At 48.4% G+C, this 18,600-nt stretch overlaps 1 protein-coding gene across 1 annotated transcript in view; it reads right to left on the bottom strand.

The window, feature by feature from the left end:
* Positions 1–18,600, bottom strand: part of LOC132585827 (24-hydroxycholesterol 7-alpha-hydroxylase) — a 37,751-nt gene that overhangs the window by 5,451 nt on the left and 13,700 nt on the right. The window contains exons 3-9 of the mRNA XM_060257707.1: positions 16,560–16,734; positions 13,734–13,883; positions 11,602–11,695; positions 9,174–9,272; positions 5,710–5,800; positions 1,514–1,647; positions 450–545 (exon numbers count right to left, since the gene is read on the bottom strand). Of these exons, the coding sequence (XP_060113690.1) occupies positions 450–545; positions 1,514–1,647; positions 5,710–5,800; positions 9,174–9,272; positions 11,602–11,695; positions 13,734–13,883; positions 16,560–16,734 (839 nt within the window). The remainder of the gene's footprint in view (positions 1–449; positions 546–1,513; positions 1,648–5,709; positions 5,801–9,173; positions 9,273–11,601; positions 11,696–13,733; positions 13,884–16,559; positions 16,735–18,600) is intronic.

Below are 18,600 nucleotides of genomic sequence, written 5' to 3' on the forward strand. Positions count from 1 at the left end.
CAGCTTACAATCTCCTTTATCTTCTTCCCCCACAACAGACACCCTGTGAGGTGGGTGGGGCTGAGTTAGCTCTCCCAGAAGCTGCCCTTTCAAGGACAGGAAAGTCAGTTCTGTGAGAGCTACGGCTGACCCCAGGCCATTCCAGCAGCTGCAAGCAGAGGAGTGAGGAATCAAACCCGGTTCTCTCAGAAAAGAGTCCACACACTTAACCACTACATCAAACTGGCTCCCCTCCTGCTTGCCTTCACCCACACAGCCCCCGGTCTGCCAGGCAAAGAGAAGCGGCCATGATGCTATCCAGTCAGCTCCCTCATCCAATGAAGTTGGGGTATACTGACAGAGGACTGCTGGAGAAAAGGTTTATGTCCTGCCACAGAGACATTCAACAGTCTATTCCACCACAAACAGAAGCAAAGGTCAAAGCCAACGGCTCCAAAGGAACAACTTACCGGTTTAAAACTTTCAGGCTCAGGGAAATATTTCGGGTTCCTATGGCTCCAGTATGGAGACAGCATCAGCATGTCGCCAGCGGGGATGACAAAATTCTAGGAGGAGAAAGGGGTCTTAGGCCCACAGAAACAAAATTTCCATGGCAATTTCAACTGAGCAAATTTGGGTCATTAGCAGTGCAGTTCTAAGCAGAGGTAAAAACAGGGCTTTTTTGTAGCTGGAACTCCTTTGCATATTAGGCCACACACCCCGATGTAGCCAATCCTCCAAGAGCTTACAGTTGGCCCTGTAAGCTCTCAGAGGATTGGCAACATCAGGGGCATGTGGCTTAATATGCAAATAAGTTCCTGCTATAAAAAAGCCCTGGCTTTACTTACAGTGATTGTGTTTAGGACTCAGGCCCGTAGCTAACCAGGGGCCTTTGAATGCCTTCCCTCCATTGGAAATAATGAAGGATAGGGGCACCTTCTTTTGGGGCTCATAGAATTGGACACCCTGGTCCAATCTTTTTGAAACTTGGAGGGTATTTTGGGGAGAGGCTATGGATGCTATGCTGCAAATTTGGTGCATTTACCTCAAAAAAACAGCCTCTCCCCCCCGAGCCCCAGATGCCTGCAGATCAATTCACCATTATACCCTATGGGAATCGGTCTCCATAGGGAATAATGGAGTGCCCAGCAGACATCTCCTTCCCCCCCACACCGCTTTCTGGTGACCCTGAAGGGGGGGGGGCGGGCCTCCAAACCGGGGATCCCCTTCCCCCACCTGGGGATTGGCAACTGTATTTTGGCCAGCTCTTGTATGCTAGGAAGAAATTAGAAAAGATGTCTTATCTCTAAAATTCTTTCTCTGGAGGCAAGGGACTCGCCCCCAATTCACTCAGATGTTGCTTGTGCACAGAAAGAACTCAGGTTTTGCAGGCCAAGCTAACCACAATCATTCATTTAGGCTCAACAGATAACCTAAAAGGGAAGTTCATGTATTTAACGAGTTCCTCCTTTTGAAACAGGCAGGGTGAAGGACTGCCGTTCAACCTGACAGGCATTTACAAAGAAAATCTCACTTGAAGTTTTATCGGGTTGGTCACTTTCTTGGTGATGACTCCTGGTGCTCTGAGGCGTACGCTTTCCAAAATACACCACTTGATATATTGGAGCTTTTTGAGGTCTTCGTTCGACACCTCCACTTTTTCTTTACCTGCAGAAGTTGTATACAAGGTTATTCAGAAATTCTAGCAAGCTGTTCTGTAGCTTTTGCCTGTCAGCTTTTAGCAGCCAGGGAAAAACCTGTCACGATCCTCGGCCTAGTGAGGCCTACAGGCTCCAGGAAGGCTGCATCGGAGTAGTAACCAACAATGTTCCCTCTATGCTGCAGAGTCTTGTGAGCAAAAATTCTACTTTGTGAGTGTTGCGGAAAAAATTCTGGCTGGTTCCTTTATGAAAACAACCCATGAGAGATTTAAGTCATTTTACACTGTTGGAAGCACTTGAAATTTACTTGATGTCTATAAGCTTGTAGATTTAGAGAGAGAGAGAGAGAGAGATTTAGGATAAAATTGCATGAGGTTTGCTATCTAAAGGAATAGAGTGTGTAACCTTAACTACTAAAGCTGGATTTTAACTGTAAGAATGTATAAGTGTCTAACTGAGGGTATGATTTGAGTATGCTATATAACTGTTTTGCTTTTCTATATATAGCCAGAGCGCGCTGTCTTGAGAGAAGACTGGAGAACAATAAAACATATCTGTTTTGAAAAAGTTTCTGCGTTTCTTATATTAGATCCTGGGAGCATCAGGTTGTTTGGGGAACCGTGGTAAGAGGAAGTGTTTATGAATTATATAAAAAGAAAATTCCCCAACAGTGAGCTACTGGTATTAAAGTTGTGAGCTACTGCATAAATTATTGTGCTCTGGGGTCATCCTTCCTGAGCTAAGACAAAAATGTGTGAGCTGGAAGCTAAAAATGTATGAGCAAGTTCACACTAACTCAGCTTAGAGGGAACACTGGTAATCAGGTCTACATTTTCCAGGATCCCTCTGATTGGCTGAGCAGCAGTTGTGGAGGGAAAACTTGCCCCGAGAGGTGGGACCTGGGAGGAAACAACAAAAGGCCCAGCTAGAGAGGGAGGGTTGTTCTCTCTGGAGAGGCTGCAGTTAGAAGAGTTCTCTCTGGAAAGGCTGGGCTAGTGTCATAAGAGCTCCCTCATCCAAACAGTGGTGAGTCAGTTGGAATTAGAGGAAGGGAATGGATAGTCAGTTGCATCAGGGCTTTTTGTTTTGTTTTGTAACACCTTTGCTTTTTCCAGGTTCACTATTGCACCGAAGGTTACAACTCACTTGTTTGTTCTTGAGCACTTACAATAAATTTATTTTTGTTATATTGCTTGAGTCTGCACACCTCTTTGGTCACAAATAAAAGGTGCTTGTTGAAAAGGGAGAGAGTGGATGTTCTGCCGTAGACCCTGACCAGTGGTGGCAGCCAGTAGAAGGCCCTCCCTTGTCCCCTGCTTGTAAAAGGAGACCTATCAGTACTTCTGCCTCATGGGGGGGGGGGGAAATCTGGGGGAAGGAACCCCACCCTCACTTTATTATTTCAGCTTTGGGGAGAAATCAGATATGTCAAAGCTGATAATACAGTATCAATTACACCTTGGGTGTGCTCAGGGCTTTTTTTGTAGCAAGAACTCCTTTGCATATTAAGCTACACCCCTCTGATGTAGCTAGGGTTGCCAATTCCAATTCAAGAAATATCTGGGGACTTTGGGGGTGGAGCCAGGAGACATTGGGGGGTGGAGCCAGGAACAAGGGTGTGGCAAGCATAATTGAACTCCAAGGGAGTTCTGGCCATCACATTTAAAGGGATAGCACACCTTCCCTCCATTGGAAATAGTGAAAGATAGGGGCGCCTTCTTTGGTGCTCATAGAATTGGACCCCCTGGTCCAATCGTTTTGAAACTTGGGGGGTACTTTGGGGAGAGGCACTAGATACTATACTGAAAATTTGGTGCCTCTACCTCAAAAAACAGCTCCCCCAGAGCCCCCGAAACCTCCAGATCAATTCCCCATTATACCCTATGAGAATTGATCTCCACATACGGAATAATGAAGTGCTCAGCAGACGTTCCTCCCCACCCCGTTTCTGGTGACTCTGAAGTGAGGGATTGGCCTCTCTACTTACAAGTTGCTGCCAACTTCTTCAAAGTAACACAGACACACCATCCCTTTCAATTGGAGACTGAAGCCTCTGGAGGTGGAAAGGCACATGGTCCTCTGGGGGCGGGGCTTCCCCCCGCCGGCCAGCTGACTGGGGGTGGGAAGGAGTCTGGGAAAGCGGAAGAACCCCTGCTGGGACCTGGGGATTGGCAAACCTAGATGTAGCCAATCCTACAAGAATTTCACAGGGCCTACTGGAAGCTCCAGGAGGATTGGCTACATCAGGGGTGTGTGGCCTGATATGCAAAGGAGTTCCTGCTACAAAAAAAGCCCTGGGGGTGTTTGTTATCTCCCACCCTCTGAATAGCCATCAAAATCCCAACAGCCCATTTAGCAAATAGGCATGACTTAGAAAGCGACCAGGTAGAAAGGAAATACATCGAAATGCAGAGGCAAGCCTGGTTATTTGCTTCTAAAATACAATCTGGCAACTGGAATGGTGTTATAGCCAGTTCCCCAGCCGTTTTCAGTGACCTGCATAGATTCTTACGATGACATATCTGGAGATTCATCCTTCAGTGTAACGTATTTCATCCCCACAGTGTAGAAGGAGCTGACGAAAGGTGGTACAGTTTTTTTCCTGAGCAAATCTACCAGCATCTTGCCTTCTTGGATTATATCTAATATATATTTCCAAACATGTGTAAATATTCTTTTATGCCAATAAAGGCTGATGATTATAAATATCTGTTTCCAATGTGATTCTTTCAATATCACTTTATGTGACCCTCCCTCTCCGGCCGTTCAGTTGTTCACCTGTGTATTAGCTGTTGTTAGTATCTCCTGTTTATTCATCTCACACAACCCACTAAAATTTTCCTTATTTCCTTTCTTTTTCATGTAGTTCTACCGCTTTTTACTCCCATCTACTTCCTACTTCTCACTCACTTCTTATACCTCCGAATATAGAGAACCTTGGATAGATGTATGGCGGGGGAGGGCAGGATACAAAAATAAATCTATTATTATTATTATTATTACATATACCATAAATATACAAATATCTGAAACACCGTACACACACAAAACACATACATACACACATATATACACCAAAGGTACCAAGTTCCTGTGATGGACGACGTAATCCTAATCCTAATGGGGAATCCAGATTTTTCTTCCTTCCTAAAATCTGGCAATTCTATTAAAGGCAGCATGAACAAAAAATGAGCAGAAACAAGAGTGAATTTCCATGTTAAAGTGTGTTAATTTAGTCTTTGCAGGGGTGGAATTCTAGCAGGAGCTCCTTTGCATATTAGGCCACACACCCCTGATGCAGCCAATCCTCCAAGAGCTTACAAAAAAGAGCCTTGTAAACTCCAGAAGGATTGGCTACCTCAAGGGTATGTGGCCTAGTATGCAAAGGAGCTCCTGCTTGAATTCCACCCCAGAGTCTTTGTTACACAAATAGCTTCTTTCAGATGTCATGTGAACCCCTCGTTTAATGAAACTAACCTTGGCTAGTGTGATCATCTGAACATAAGCTTCTCTACTAATTCTGGTTAGTCAGAGTTTGTTAAATCAGGATCTGAAAATAAAGTGGGCGTATTAACCATAGTTAGTCTTAACAACGATTTTGTATGATGTATAAATGAAGGTATCATGGATTCATCTTGGTTTGGTTAATCTTGGCTCAGCCTTGACTCTGTCCTCACATACTCCCATGCTACTCAGGACTTTTTTGTAGCAGGAACTCCTTTGCATATTAGGCCACACACCCCTGATGTAGCCAATCCTCTTGGAGTTTACAGGGCTCTTCTTACAGGACTTAGTATAAGCTCCAGGAGGATTGGCTACATCAAGGGGTTATGGCCCAATATGCAAAGGAGTTCCTGCTACATAAAAAGCCCTGGCTACAGTGATGCCTAATCACAGCTATGTTGACAAGATTGGCATGTGTTGAGGGAAAACCAGGGTTCGAGTGATCGTCTGGGAGCTGAATTCAAGCTTCGCCATTACCTAACCATAGTTGAAACTAACTATAGTTTCACAAACAAGCCACAGTTTTCCAAGCCAATACCACAGCACGGTAGTGGAGTGTATTTACCTGCTCTCCCCAAAAGAGAGTCTACTTCCTGCATGACGTTTTTGTAAACAGATGGATGAGACAAAATAAATGCAAGCGTCCAAAAAGAAACCTGAAGAAAGATGAGAGGGGGGAAATGTTATAAATTAAGCGTTATGGACATGATAATGTTGACGTTAAAGCAGTTTTAGGTCTCAGAGATTTCAGCAGAGAGTTAAATAAATCTTAAGGCCTCTCGCTTAAATAAGTGGGACCAGGGCTTTTTTTTGTAGAAAAAGCTCAGCAGGAACTCATTTGCATATTAGGTCACACCCCCTGATATCACCATTGTTTTGTGCATGGCTTTTTTGTAGGAAAAGCTCAGCAGGAACTCATTTGCATATTAGGCCACACCCCCTGACACCAAGCCAGCCAGGACTGTGTTTCTACCCAATAAAAGCCCTGAATGGGACCAAAGAGTGCCTGATTTTTGGATGATGTTCAGTCCATCCATACTCCAATCCAGGGGTGGAATTCTAGCAGGAGCTCCTTTGCATATTAGGCCACACACCCCTGATGTAGCCAATCCTCCCAGAGCCTCCGAGGCTCTTTTTTGTAAGCTCTTGGAGGATTGGCTGCATCAAGAGGGTGTGGCCTAATATGCAAAGGAGCTCCTGCTAGAATTCCAGCCCTGTCTACAATTACGAAGTTCTGAACTGAGTAGCTCTCTGAGTGCAAAGGGCAGAGTTTTTTCCCTGGGGGAGGGGGAAGGCCTCTGTGTCCTCCTTCTTACATTCATGGAAACAAAGCTAGAGTTCAGCTTTCGTGTGGACGCATACTTCCTCTCAGGTACAATGAAACGGAAGAAAACCATTCAGACTAAGAGCAAATTAGCACATAACATGACGAGGATATTAATATCTTCATCATGCTATATGCTGATTGCTGTTCAGCCTCCGTCTATAAGTTTGAATGATTTGCTCGTATTGCATTGTATCTGAGGAAGTGTGCACCCACACGAAAGCTCTTACCCTGAATAGAACTTGGTTGATTGGTGCCGCTGGAATCTAACTGTGTTCTGCTTCTTCAGATCAACACAGCTCTCCAATCTGGATCTAACTGACGTTGGTAGGCTTGCCAATCCCCAGGCCCCAGCGGGGGTTCTTCCGCTTTCCCAGGCTCCTTCCCGCCCCCAGTCAGCTGGCCGGCGGGGGGAAGCCCCGCCTCCAGAGGACCATGTGCCTTTCCACCTCCGGAGGCTTCAGACTTCACTTGGAAAGGCTTCCTCTTGTGTCTGTGTTATTTGGAAGAAGCTGGCAGCAACTCGTGAGTAGAGATGCCAATCCCTCGCTTCAGAGTCGCCAGAAACGGGGGGGGAGGGAAATGTCTGCTGGGAACTTCATTATTCCCTATGTGGAGATCGATTCTCATAGGGTATAATGGGGAATTGATCTGGAGGTATCGGGGGCTCTGGGGGGGCTGTGTTTTGAGGTAGAGGCACCAAATTTTCAGTATAGCATCTTGTGCCTCTCTCCAAAATACCCCCCGAGTTTCAAAACTATTGGACCAGGGGGTCCCATTCTATGAGCCCCAAAGAAGGTGCCCCTATCCTTCATTATTTCCTAGGGGAAGGAAGGTGTTTTAAAAGGTGTGCCGTCCCTTTCAATGTGATGGCCAGAACTCCCTTGGAGTTCAGTTATGCTTGTCACACCCTTGCTCCTGGCTCCACCCCCAAAGTCTCCTGGCTCCACCCCCAAAGTCCCCAGATATTTCTTGAATTGGACTTGGCAACCCTAGATGTTGGTGGGTTCTAACTGGATAAGCTGAGTCTGAGCATCAGCCTCTCGCTAGCAATTCATTGCCCGAGGTCTCAAAATCCCCTGAATGTCTAGTGCTGCCACAGGTCTTCAGTTGGAGGATGGCCAAGACCCCTCAGATTCAAGGCCAGCCCATCCCAGTAGGCCAGGTAGGTGACTGCCTAGGGTGCTCCCTGGCCTCAGGGGTGCCCGGCAGGGGCCCTCTGCCCCTCCCTGTATGCACCCTACTGCCCCTCCCTTGCCACGCGTGTCCTTGCTGCCCACCTCCCTGCGGGTGGGGGGGAAGGGGTACCGGGGTTGGCGCAGTGCAGCAGCAGGCCCACTTGGAGCTAGGCTCCACGCGCTTCCGAGTGCGCATGCCGTTCCCACTCAGCCTTCCCAGGTCTGGTGGAAGCAGAGACCCAGAAAGGCTGAGCAGGCACAGACGCTGCCACCCTCACCGCCGCAGGGGCGGGGGACCTAGGGCACCAGAAACCCTGGCGTCAGCCCTGCTCAGGATTCCCCTGTGCCACCAACCAGCACCTCAACAGGCTTCAGTCATGAATTTGCCAGTCATTCTTTCAAGATGTTTGGGGAGGGACACTGGCTCAGTGGGAGAGCATCGGCTCAGTGGTAGAGCACCTGCTTGGTGAGCAGAAGGTCCCAGGTTCAATCCCCGGCATCTCCAACTAAAAAGGGTCCAGGGAAATAGGCGTGAAAATCCTCAGCTTGAGACCCTGGAGAGCCGCTGCCAGTTTGTGTGGACAATACTGACTTTTGGCTCAGTGGTAGAGAATCTGCTTGGTAAGCAGAAGGTCCCAGGTTCAACCCCCAGCATCTCCAACTAAAAAGGGTCCAGGGAAATAGGCGTGAAAATCCTCAGCTTGAGACCCTGGAGAGCCGCTGCCAGTCTGAGTAGACAATACTGACTTTTGGCTCAGTGGTAGAGAATCTGCTTGGTAAGCAGAAGGTCCCAGGTTCAACCCCCAGCATCTCCAACTAAAAAGGGTCCAGGGAAATGGGCGTGAAAAACCTCAGCTTGAGACCCTAGAGAGCCGCTGCCAGTCTGTGTGGACAATACCGACTTTTGGCTCAGTGATAGAGCACCTGCTTGGGAAGCAGAAGGTTCCAGGTTCAATCCCCGGCATCTCCAACTAAAAAGGGTCCAGGGAAATGGGCGTGAAAAACCTCAGCTTGAGACCCTAGAGAGCCACTGCCAGTCTGTGTGGACAATACTGACTTTTGGCTCAGTGGTAGAGCACCTGCTTGGTAAGCAGAAGGTCCCAGGTTCAACCCTCGCCATCTCCAACTAAAAAGGGTCCAGGGAAATAGGCGTGAAAAACCTCCGCTTGAGACCCTGGAGAGCTGCTGCCAGTCTGAAGAGACAATACTGACTTTGATGGACCCAGGGTCTGATTCAGTATAAGGCAGCTTCATATGTTCATGGGGAGGGATGGTGGCTCAGAGGTAGAGCACCTGCTTGGTAAGCAGAAGGTCCTAGGTTCAATCCCCGGCATCTCCAGCTAAAAAGGATCCAAGCAAATAGGCGTGAATAACCTCAGCTTGAGACCCTGGAGAGCCGCTGCCAGTCTGAGGAGACAATACTGACTTTGATGGACTGAGGGTCTGGTTCAGTAGAAGGCAGCTTCAGACGTTCTTCATATGTCCAATTTAACTAAAGGAAGGGGACTTTTCCAGCCCCATACTTACGGGAACTGCGTTCGCTTGAGCTGCCCAGAGGAGCAAGACCGCATAATGAGTACCAAAACGTTTTGCACTGAGGGTATCCAGGACGTGCTGCATCAGTGTCTGTCGGGAGAACAACCAACAAAGGGAGGAGGGAACAACGCGTACTTCGGGATTTGCCAAAAGAAGTGCTCTGTGTACGCAGGGAGACCAGTGTTCCCTCTGAGCTGAGTTCACGTGAGCTAGCTCAGCTTTTTAGCCTCTGGCTCACGCATTTTTGCCTTTGCTCAGCCTGCGGATGCAGCAGCTCACAACTTTAGTGCCAGTAGTTCACAAAGTAGAATTTTTGCTCACAAGACTCCACAGCTCAGAGAAGAAGGAGACGACTATTGCAGATTTATACCCCGCCCTTCTCTCTGAATCAGAGACTCAGAGCGGCTCACAATCTCCTACATCTTCTCCTCCCACAACAGACACCCTGTGAGGTGGGTGGGGCTGGAGAGGGCTCTCACAGCAGCTGCCCTTTCAAGGACAACCTCTGCCAGGGCTATGGCTGACCCAAGGCCATTCCAGCAGCTGCAAGTGGAGGAGTGGGGAATCAAACCCGGTTCTCCCAGATAAGAGTCCGCACACTTAACCACTACACCAAACTGAGGAGACGGGCCCGTAACGAGTGATGGGGTGCAGAGGGCGGTGCCCCCGTTTGAATTAGGGGCACCCCACCCCCTTCCCCCTTAATTTTTAAACACCGCGCTTAAGCCGCAGCATCTCCTTCTCTGCAGCTCCCCTCCTTCTTCTTACTTGCCAGCCTGCAGAAGGAGGCAGTAGTGACATAAGGAAAGGAAGCGGGGGGCCTCAGCCAGAAGCAGAAAGCTGCAGGTACAGCTGGTGAGGCTGTAGCGACCACCCACTGGAAGAGCAGGGAAGCTGTTCCTGCTGCATCCGGGTGGCCAGTCGAACTACGAAAAAGCGCTGGGAGACTGGCAGGGGTGGAATTCTAGCAGGAGCTCCTCTGCATATTAGGCCACACCCCCTGATGTAGCCAGTCCTCCAAGAGCTTACAAAAAAGAGCCTTGTAAGCTCTTGGAGGACTGGCTACACCAGCTGGGGGTGTGTGTGGCCTAATATGCAAAGGAGCTCCTGCTAGAATTCCACCCCTGGAAACTGGGAAGTGCTAGCAGAGATGGGAACAGTCAACACCTGTCTAGGCAGGAGCGTCAGAGCCAACACAGAGGAGGGGAGGGACAGAAAGCTTGAGCCATACAGGCTGTTAAAAAAAATAATGATTTTTTCGCTTTTCGTTTCCTCTACAATTTGAAAATGCAGTTTTAAACCTCTGGGTACCTTAGATTCCTCATTTTTAAAATTAAGAGTTAGTTGAATATATTTGCACAGCCGTGTGTCTAGAAGTTGCTTCTAAATGGAAGTCTTCTAAATCTTTATCTATTATAAATTGAAGAAGAAGATGAAGATATTGGATTTATATCCCGCCCTCCACTCCGAAGAGTCTCAGAGCGGCTCACAATCCCCTTTCCCTTCCTACCCCACAACAGACACCCTGTGAGGTAGATGAAGATATTGGATTTATATCCCGCCCTCCACTCCAAAGAGTCTCAGAGCGGCTCACAATCTCCTTTCCCTTCCTCCCCCACAACAGACACCCTGTGAGGTGGGTGGGGCTGAGAGGGCTCTCACAGCAGCTGCCCTTTCAAGGACAACCTCTGCCAGAGCTATGGCTGACCCAAGGCCATGCCAGCAGGTGCAAGTGGAGGAGTGGGGAATCAAACCCGGTTCTCGCAGATAAGAGTCCGCACACTTAACCACTACACCAAACTGGCTCACCAAATTGGCATACCAAGATCCAAGAACTTTGCATGCTTGACAACATTACCGACTCCCTAAAACAACAAAACTTGGACTTACATGAACCGAACTTTCTAAGAGTTTGGCTCGCCTATATGGAGTATCTTGCCTGTCATAGTCAATTTTCTTCACAATTGGAGGCGATTAACGCTGTTTATTAGTATTAGAATTTTAGAGCAAGTTCAATTCTTATTGTATTCATTTTATTTTTCTGAGCTTTATCTTGATTTTTTTTCGTTTTCAACAACTATTGTAACTATCCCTCGTAGGAACTGTGGTTATACTGAATATTTTGTTTTATGCTGATTTCATTGTATACTCATTTTTTTATGCAATAAAGATGTTAAAACTGAAAAAAAAATAATTTAGTTCCATTTTAATTTAATTTAATTTGTGCTCCACCCCCCCCAGGAAAAAAATCCCGGTTATGGGTCCGAAAGGAGACCAGCGTCATTTTTCACTTGCAAACCCAAACTATTTGTCTAGCAAGCTGGTTTGCAGAAGCTGCTGCGGGGACTGATGTGTGGGCAGGGGGGGTGCCCCACGTGGCAATAATAACTGCACCAAAAACACCTTCTGAAGGGGTTACCTTGGAATCGCCCTCAGGGGGGTTCGTTCCCTCTGCATGCAGCACCACTTTTCGAAACACGTCAAAGAGCCACTTCTTGGATTGAGACCATCTCCTGGGGAAGGGGAAGAAGAAGAAGATATTGGATTTATATCCCGCCCTCCACTCCGAAGAGTCTCAGAGTGGCTCACAATCTCCTTTCCCTTCCTCCCCCCCCCCCCCCACAACAGACACCCTGTGAGGTAGATGAAGATATTGGATTTATATCCTGCCCTCCATTCCGAAGAGTCTCAGAGCGGCTCACAATCTCCTTTCCCTTCCCCCCCCACAACAGACACCCTGTGAGGTAGATGAAGATATTGGATTTATATCCTGCCCTCCACTCTGAAGAGTCTCAGAGCGGCTCACAATCTCCTTTACCTTCCTCCCCCACAACAGACACCCTGTGAGGTAGATGAAGGTATTGGATTTATATCCCGCCCTCCACTCCGAAGAGTCTCAGAGCGGCTCACAATCTCCTTTCCCTTCCTCCCCCACAACAGACACCCTGTGAGGTAGATGAAGATATTGGATTTATATCCTGCCCTCCACTCCGAAGAGTCTCAGAGCGGCTCACAATCTCCTTTACCTTCCTCCCCCACAACAGACACCCTGTGAGGTAGATGAAGATATTGGATTTATATCCCGCCCTCCACTCCAAAGAGTCTCAGAGCGGCTCACAATCTCCTTTCCCTTCCTCCCCCACAACAGACACCCTGTGAGGTAGATGAAGATATTGGATTTATATCCCGCCCTCCACTCCGAAGAGTCTCAGAGCGGCTCACAATCTCCTTTACCTTCCTCCCCCACAACAGGCACCCTGTGAGGTGGGTGGGGCTGGAGAGGGCTCTCACAGCAGCTGCCCTTTCTAGGACAACCTCTGCCAGAGCTATGTCTGACCCAAGGCCATTCCAGCAGCTGCAAGTGGAGGAGTGGGGAATCAAACCCGGTTCTCCCAGATAAGAGTCCACACACTTAACCACTACACCAAACTGGAAGAAGCAACTCTGTTAAAGCCCATGGGGGAGGGGGCACTGTGTTTGTGTGTGTGACTGATTCCCCACTAGCCTTATGCCACTCTCACGCTCCTCTTCTCTGCGGGGCTTCTGACCTTCTTCACACTATCTGCCCCAGGGCTGCAACTCACGCCACCTCTTTCGTGCAGCAAACAAGATCCTCTAAAAACCAGTTTCTGTTTGCTGCATGAAAAAGGCAAAGCTAGTTGCAGCCCTGGGGCAGAGAGTGTGAAATCCGACAGAAGCCCTGAAGAGAAGAGGAGCGTGAGAGCGACATAAGGCTAGAGGGAAATCGGTCTGTGTCTGCACCTGGAAGTCATGGCGACCTGTGGTGACTGCCCCCCTACTGGGGACCTGGAGGATATTCAGAGAGGTGGCTGAAGAAAGCCTAACCTTGCCTCCGGGCTCTGGTATTCCAAGGAAGTCTTCTATCCAAGTATTTGCCAGAGAAGATCTTGGAAGTCATGGTGACCTCCGGTGAATGACCCCTACTGGGGGCCTGGAGGATATTCAGAGAGGTGGCTGAAGAAAGCCTGCCCTTGCCTCCGGGCTCTGGTATTCCAAGGAAGTCTCCTATCCAAGGACTTGCCAGAGAAGAACTTGGAAGTCATGGTGACCTCCGGTGAATGACCCCTACTGGAAGCCTGGAGGATATTCAGAGAGGTGGCTGAATAAAGTCTGCCCCTGCCTCCAGGGCTCTGGTATTCCAAGGAGGTCACCCATCTAAGTACGTGTGATTCTGTGTTCCTGTGATGACTAGGGAGGTGTTCGGTTTTGGGGGTGAAGTGCGGGGGGTGTGGACCAGAAGTTAGGCTTGCCTCGGGCACCGGATAGGCTAAGGCCGGCTCTTCCAGGAACTGTTTCATTGGACAGCCTGCATTTAGACAGCACATCAGGAGTTTAACAGAGGTAGTGATGTCTGAATGCAGCTTTAGATAAATGGCTATAGAACTCTGCTAGTTGCAGTGGAAGGACGCTGTTTTATGTAGTCACTGGATGGCAAACCTAAGAAACAGGAATCTGTTCTCACAAAGCCAGAACTATGTAACATACGAAAGAATAAGCTGAACAGGAAGACAGACATCCCTACTGTTTTACTTCAAAAAATATTCAGGCAGTTGGGTGGCATATTCAAAATCTTCGTCGTAATTCTGAAAGTGCTCTTGTATCTCCTTAATACTGTTTTTGGTTTTCACAAAGGTGTCTCTCCCAAACAGGATGTTTGCTGTGGTCGGGAACATGATATTCCTGCAATGAAAGAGAAACTACAATTGGAGACCAAAAGTAATTTGAGCATCCGCTTGGTTACAGTCCGGCGTTGTGCTCTTCTTAGTCAACAGATACAAAACCAGGTTTCTCACAGGCCAATTTTCCCTAGGGCTGTAATATAATTTTTGAGTATGTACCAAGGCACAGCTTACTTTCCCTAGAAGAACTCCATTTCCTTTCTGTCCCTCTTTATGAAACGCCTCAGAGGTGGGATTCTAGCAGGAGCTCCTTTGCATATTAGGCCACCCACCCCTGATGTAGCCAGTCCTCCAAGAGCTTACAATCCCCTGATGTAGCCAATCCTCCAAGAGCTCCTTTTTCGGAAAGCTCTTGGAGGAGCCTTGTAAGCTCTTGGAGGATTGGCTGCACCAGGGGGGCGTGGCCTAATATGCAAAGGAGCCCCTACTAGAATCCCACCCCTGAAACACCTCAGTAATTCCAGAAGTTCTTTTTCTGTGCCAGAGGAGAGCAATTCAACAGAAGCTGGTAATGAACTTATTAAATTGATCACATTTTTTTTTACAGCTATTCAGAGGGCGCAGCATAGAACCAACTTATTCCAAAGCTCTGGACGGATAGCAAAGGGGGTTTCGTCTAATGTTGAGGAAGAACTTCCTGATGGTGAAGTCTGTTTCACACTAGAACAGTCACCCTCACGAGGTGGTGGATTCTGCTTCACTGGAGGTTTTAAAGTATCAATTGGATATCTACTTGTTTCTTGGGGATATGATGACTCTCGTTTGGTGTAGTGGTGAAGTGCACAGACTCTTATCTGGCAGACTCGGGTTTGATTCCCCACTCCGCTTGCAGCTGCTGGAAAGGCTTTGGGTTAGCCATAGCTCTAGCAGAGTTGTCCTTGAAAGGGGAGTTGCTTTGAGAGCTCTTTCAGCCCCACCTACATCACAGGGTGTTTGCTGTGGGGGAGGAAGGTAAAGGAGGTTTTGGGCCACTCTGAGACTTGAAGTGGAGGATGGGATACAAATCCAATATCTTCTTCCTCTTCCTCTTCCTCCTCCAGTAGAGGGTTAGACTAGAACTTACACTGACTTCTTGATTCTAATCATTGGTTTCATCAGGGCTTTGTTTTGGTAGGAGGAACTCCTTTGCATATTAGGCCACACACCCCTGATGTAGCCAATCCTCCTGGAGCTTACAGCAGGCCCTGTAGGAAGAGTCTTGTAAGCTCTTGGAGGATTGGCTACATTCAGGGGTGTGTGGCCTAATATGCAAAGGAGCTCTTGCTAGAATTCCACACCTGGTCTCCCCTAGGGTTGCCAAGTCCAATTCAAGAAATATCTGGGGACTTTGGGGGCGGAGCCAGGAGACTTTGGGGGTGGAGCCAGGAGACATTGTGGGCAGAGTCAGGAACAAGGGTGTGACAAGCATAATTGAACTCCAAGGGAGTTCTGGCCATCACATTTAAAGGGACAGCACACCTTTTTAAATGTCTTCCTTTCACAGGAAATAATGAAGGATAGGGGCACCTTCTTTTGGGGCTCATAGAATTGGACCCCCTTGTCCAATCATTTTGAAACTTGAGTGGTACTTTGGGGAGAGGCACTAGATACTATACTGAAAAATTGGTACCTCTACCTCAAAAACAGCTCCCCCAGAGCCCCCAAAACCTCCAGATCAATTCCTTATTATACCCTATGAGAATTGATCTCCACATAGGGAATAATGAAGTGCTCAGCAGACGTTTCCCTTCCTTGCCCCCCCTCCGTTTCTGGCGACTCTGAAGCGAGGGATTGGCCTCTCTACTCACGAATTGCTGCCAACTTCTTCAAAGTAACACAGACACAGACACACCATCCCAAGAGGAAGCCTTTCAATCGGAGACAGAAGCCTCCTGAAGTGGAAAGGCACTTGGTCCTCTGGGGGCGGGGCTTCCCCCTGCTGGCCAGCTGACTGGGGGCAGGAAGGAGCCTGGGGAAGTGGAAGAACCCCCACTGGGACCTGGGAATTGGCAAGCCTAGTCTCCCCTGAAGAAATGTCCACAGTTGGGCCCAACATGCTTTTTTTACTCCAGAAGTGCCCATCTCCATTCTCTGCAATTGCCAATAGGCATATTTTTTTCTCTCTCTTTGTAACTGATTCACCATTTAGGCCTAGTCTTTATTTGTACTCGAAATCTTCATTTCATTAAACGAAGAAGAAGAAGAGATTGGATTTATATCCTACCCTCCACTTCGAATCTCAGAGTCTCAGAACGGCTCACAATCTCCTTTATCTTCCTCCCCTGCAACAGACACCCTGTGAAGCGGGTGGGGCTGAGAGATATCTCCCAGAAGCTGCCCGTTTCAAGGACATCTCTGCCAGAACTATGGCTGACCCAAGAAGAAGAAGGAGATTGGATTTTTACCCTGCCCTTCACTCAGAGCGGCTTACCATCTCCTTTCCCTTCCTCTCCCCACAACAGACACCCTGTGAGGTAACGGGGCTGAAAACGCTCTTCACAATCTTCTCTTGAGAGAACTGCTCTGAGAGAACTCATGACTGACCCAAGGTCACACCAGCAGGTGCATGTGGAGGAGTGGGGAATCAAACCCAATTCTCCAGATTAGAATCCTCCGCTCTTAACCCACTACACCAAGCTGGCCAAAAAAAAGCATTCAGGCTTGCACTGTTTCTTCCCGAGCTGTAAAATTCACCTACCTTACCAGGTCACGGAGACTCTTGGTCCCCTCTGCTCCTAAGTCCCGCATGTGATCTTGCACTTCCGCACAGAGACTCCCAACCAGCAGGGGCAGATTCAAGGACGACAGTCTCCCCTTCATCATCGTATAAATTTTGAACCTATTCTGATAAAAGATCTCTTTGGGAATTGAAGCTTTAAGGGGGAAAAAAAAAGAATTTAAAAAATATTCTAATCAGCATCGGCTTAAAAATTGTCCTGGTGAATACCTAGAAACTTCACCCATGGGAAATTTCAATGTCCATTGGTCCAGGGAACGGGGTTCACGAAGCCCTCCATGGCAACAAAGGGTGTGATCACATGACAGATTTGGCTCCACCTAGCCATGCCTCCCCTCCAGGTATAAGGTGTGTGATAACACGTGCACATCTGCCCCCCCCCCCGAGTCCCGCCCATACTTACATTTTAGGACAGGCTGGACCTGGAATAAACTTCCAGGTAGCTAGGGGTTTTTTTGTAGCAGGAACTCCTTTGCATATTAGGCCACACCTCCCCCAATGTAGCCAATCCTCCAAGAGCTTACAGGGCTCTTCGTACAGGGCCTATTGTAGGCTCCAGGAGGATTGGCTACATCAGGGGTGTGCGGCCTAATATGCAAAGGAGCTCTTGCTAAAATCCCACCCCTGTAGCCAATCCTCCGGGAGCTTTCAGGGCTCTTCGTACAGGGCCTACTGGAAGCTCCAGGAGGATTGGCTACATCAGGGGTGTGTAGCCTAATATGCAAAGGAGCTTTTGCTAAAATTCCACCCCTGTAGCCAATCCTCCGAGAGCTTTCAGGGCTCTTCGTACAGGGCCTACTGGAAGCTCCAGGAAGATTGGCTACCTCAGGGGTGTGTGGCCTAATATGCAAAGGAGTCCCTGCTACAAAAAAAGCCCTGCCAGTAGCAAATCTCTGAAGTGCATGAAGGCATTTCATTGCTGTGTGAATGGCCAGGACGCACGATGCACCCCCCCCGCCCCGTAGGAGTGGTCCGAATGCTCGTCTTGCTCGTGTGCGACCTGTGACTCTCCCGGCAGCAGAGCAGGGGTTGTGCGATTGCGGCGGTGCACATTCAAGAGCACCGGCTACACCACATTCCCAGGGTGATCCCACCCAAAGTCTTCTCACCCACGTTTGACTTTCTGTCTCTTATAGGTCGTTTTGTAGGAAAATAGGTGGTGGAGCTCATCCAGGGATTGTTGTGCAGCTGCACCTACTATTCAATGGACAAGATGGGGAGGAGGAAGGGAAACCCTCAGAAAGGCTCAGGAGTGACGCTCCTGTGAGCTCCTGCTGAATCGGAGGCCTGCTTATGTCCCGATGCATTTACAAATTCGCAGTCCCCTTTATCTGCTCCCCTGTGCCCCTCTGCCAGGGCATCCGGGTTCTGCTGGCCCTTCTTTCTCCTCGCGATGGAACAGGGGGTTGAAATTTGATTCCCCTCCCCTTCCCCGCCATATATACAAAGTTAATAAGTCAATAAAAGAAAATGTGCACTGTCTGCATTTCCTTTCTGGCCACTAAAGCAAAGTTTGGGTCCAGCGGCACCTTTAAGACCAAACTCTGTTCTGCTGCTTCAGACCGACTTGGCTGCCCACCTGGATCTATTCACCGGCCATTGGTATTGCTTTATTTCATAATTCTTCTTGAAAGTGATGATGCCATATAGAGGAGGGGCTCTGAGGTGGGTAACCCCAGCCTAGCCCGATCTTATCAGCTCTCAGGAACTAAGCAAAAGAAGAAGGGATTGGATTTATACCTTGCCCTTCGCTCGGAGTCTCAGAGCAGCTCACAATCTCCTTGCCAGGGCTTCCTTTGTAGAAAAAGCCCAGTGGGGCCTCATTTGCATATTAGGCCACACCCACTGGTGTCACCATTGTCTCACATAGGGCTTTTTGTAGAAAAAGCCCTGCAGGGCCTCATTTGCATATTAGGCCACACACCCCTGATGTCACCATTGTCTCACATAGGGCTTTTTGTAGAAAAAGCCCTGCAGGGCCTCATTTGCATATTAGGCCACA

This window comes from Heteronotia binoei, chromosome 1 (assembly GCF_032191835.1).
Source record: "Heteronotia binoei isolate CCM8104 ecotype False Entrance Well chromosome 1, APGP_CSIRO_Hbin_v1, whole genome shotgun sequence".
Classification (NCBI taxonomy): Eukaryota; Metazoa; Chordata; class Lepidosauria; order Squamata; family Gekkonidae; genus Heteronotia; species Heteronotia binoei.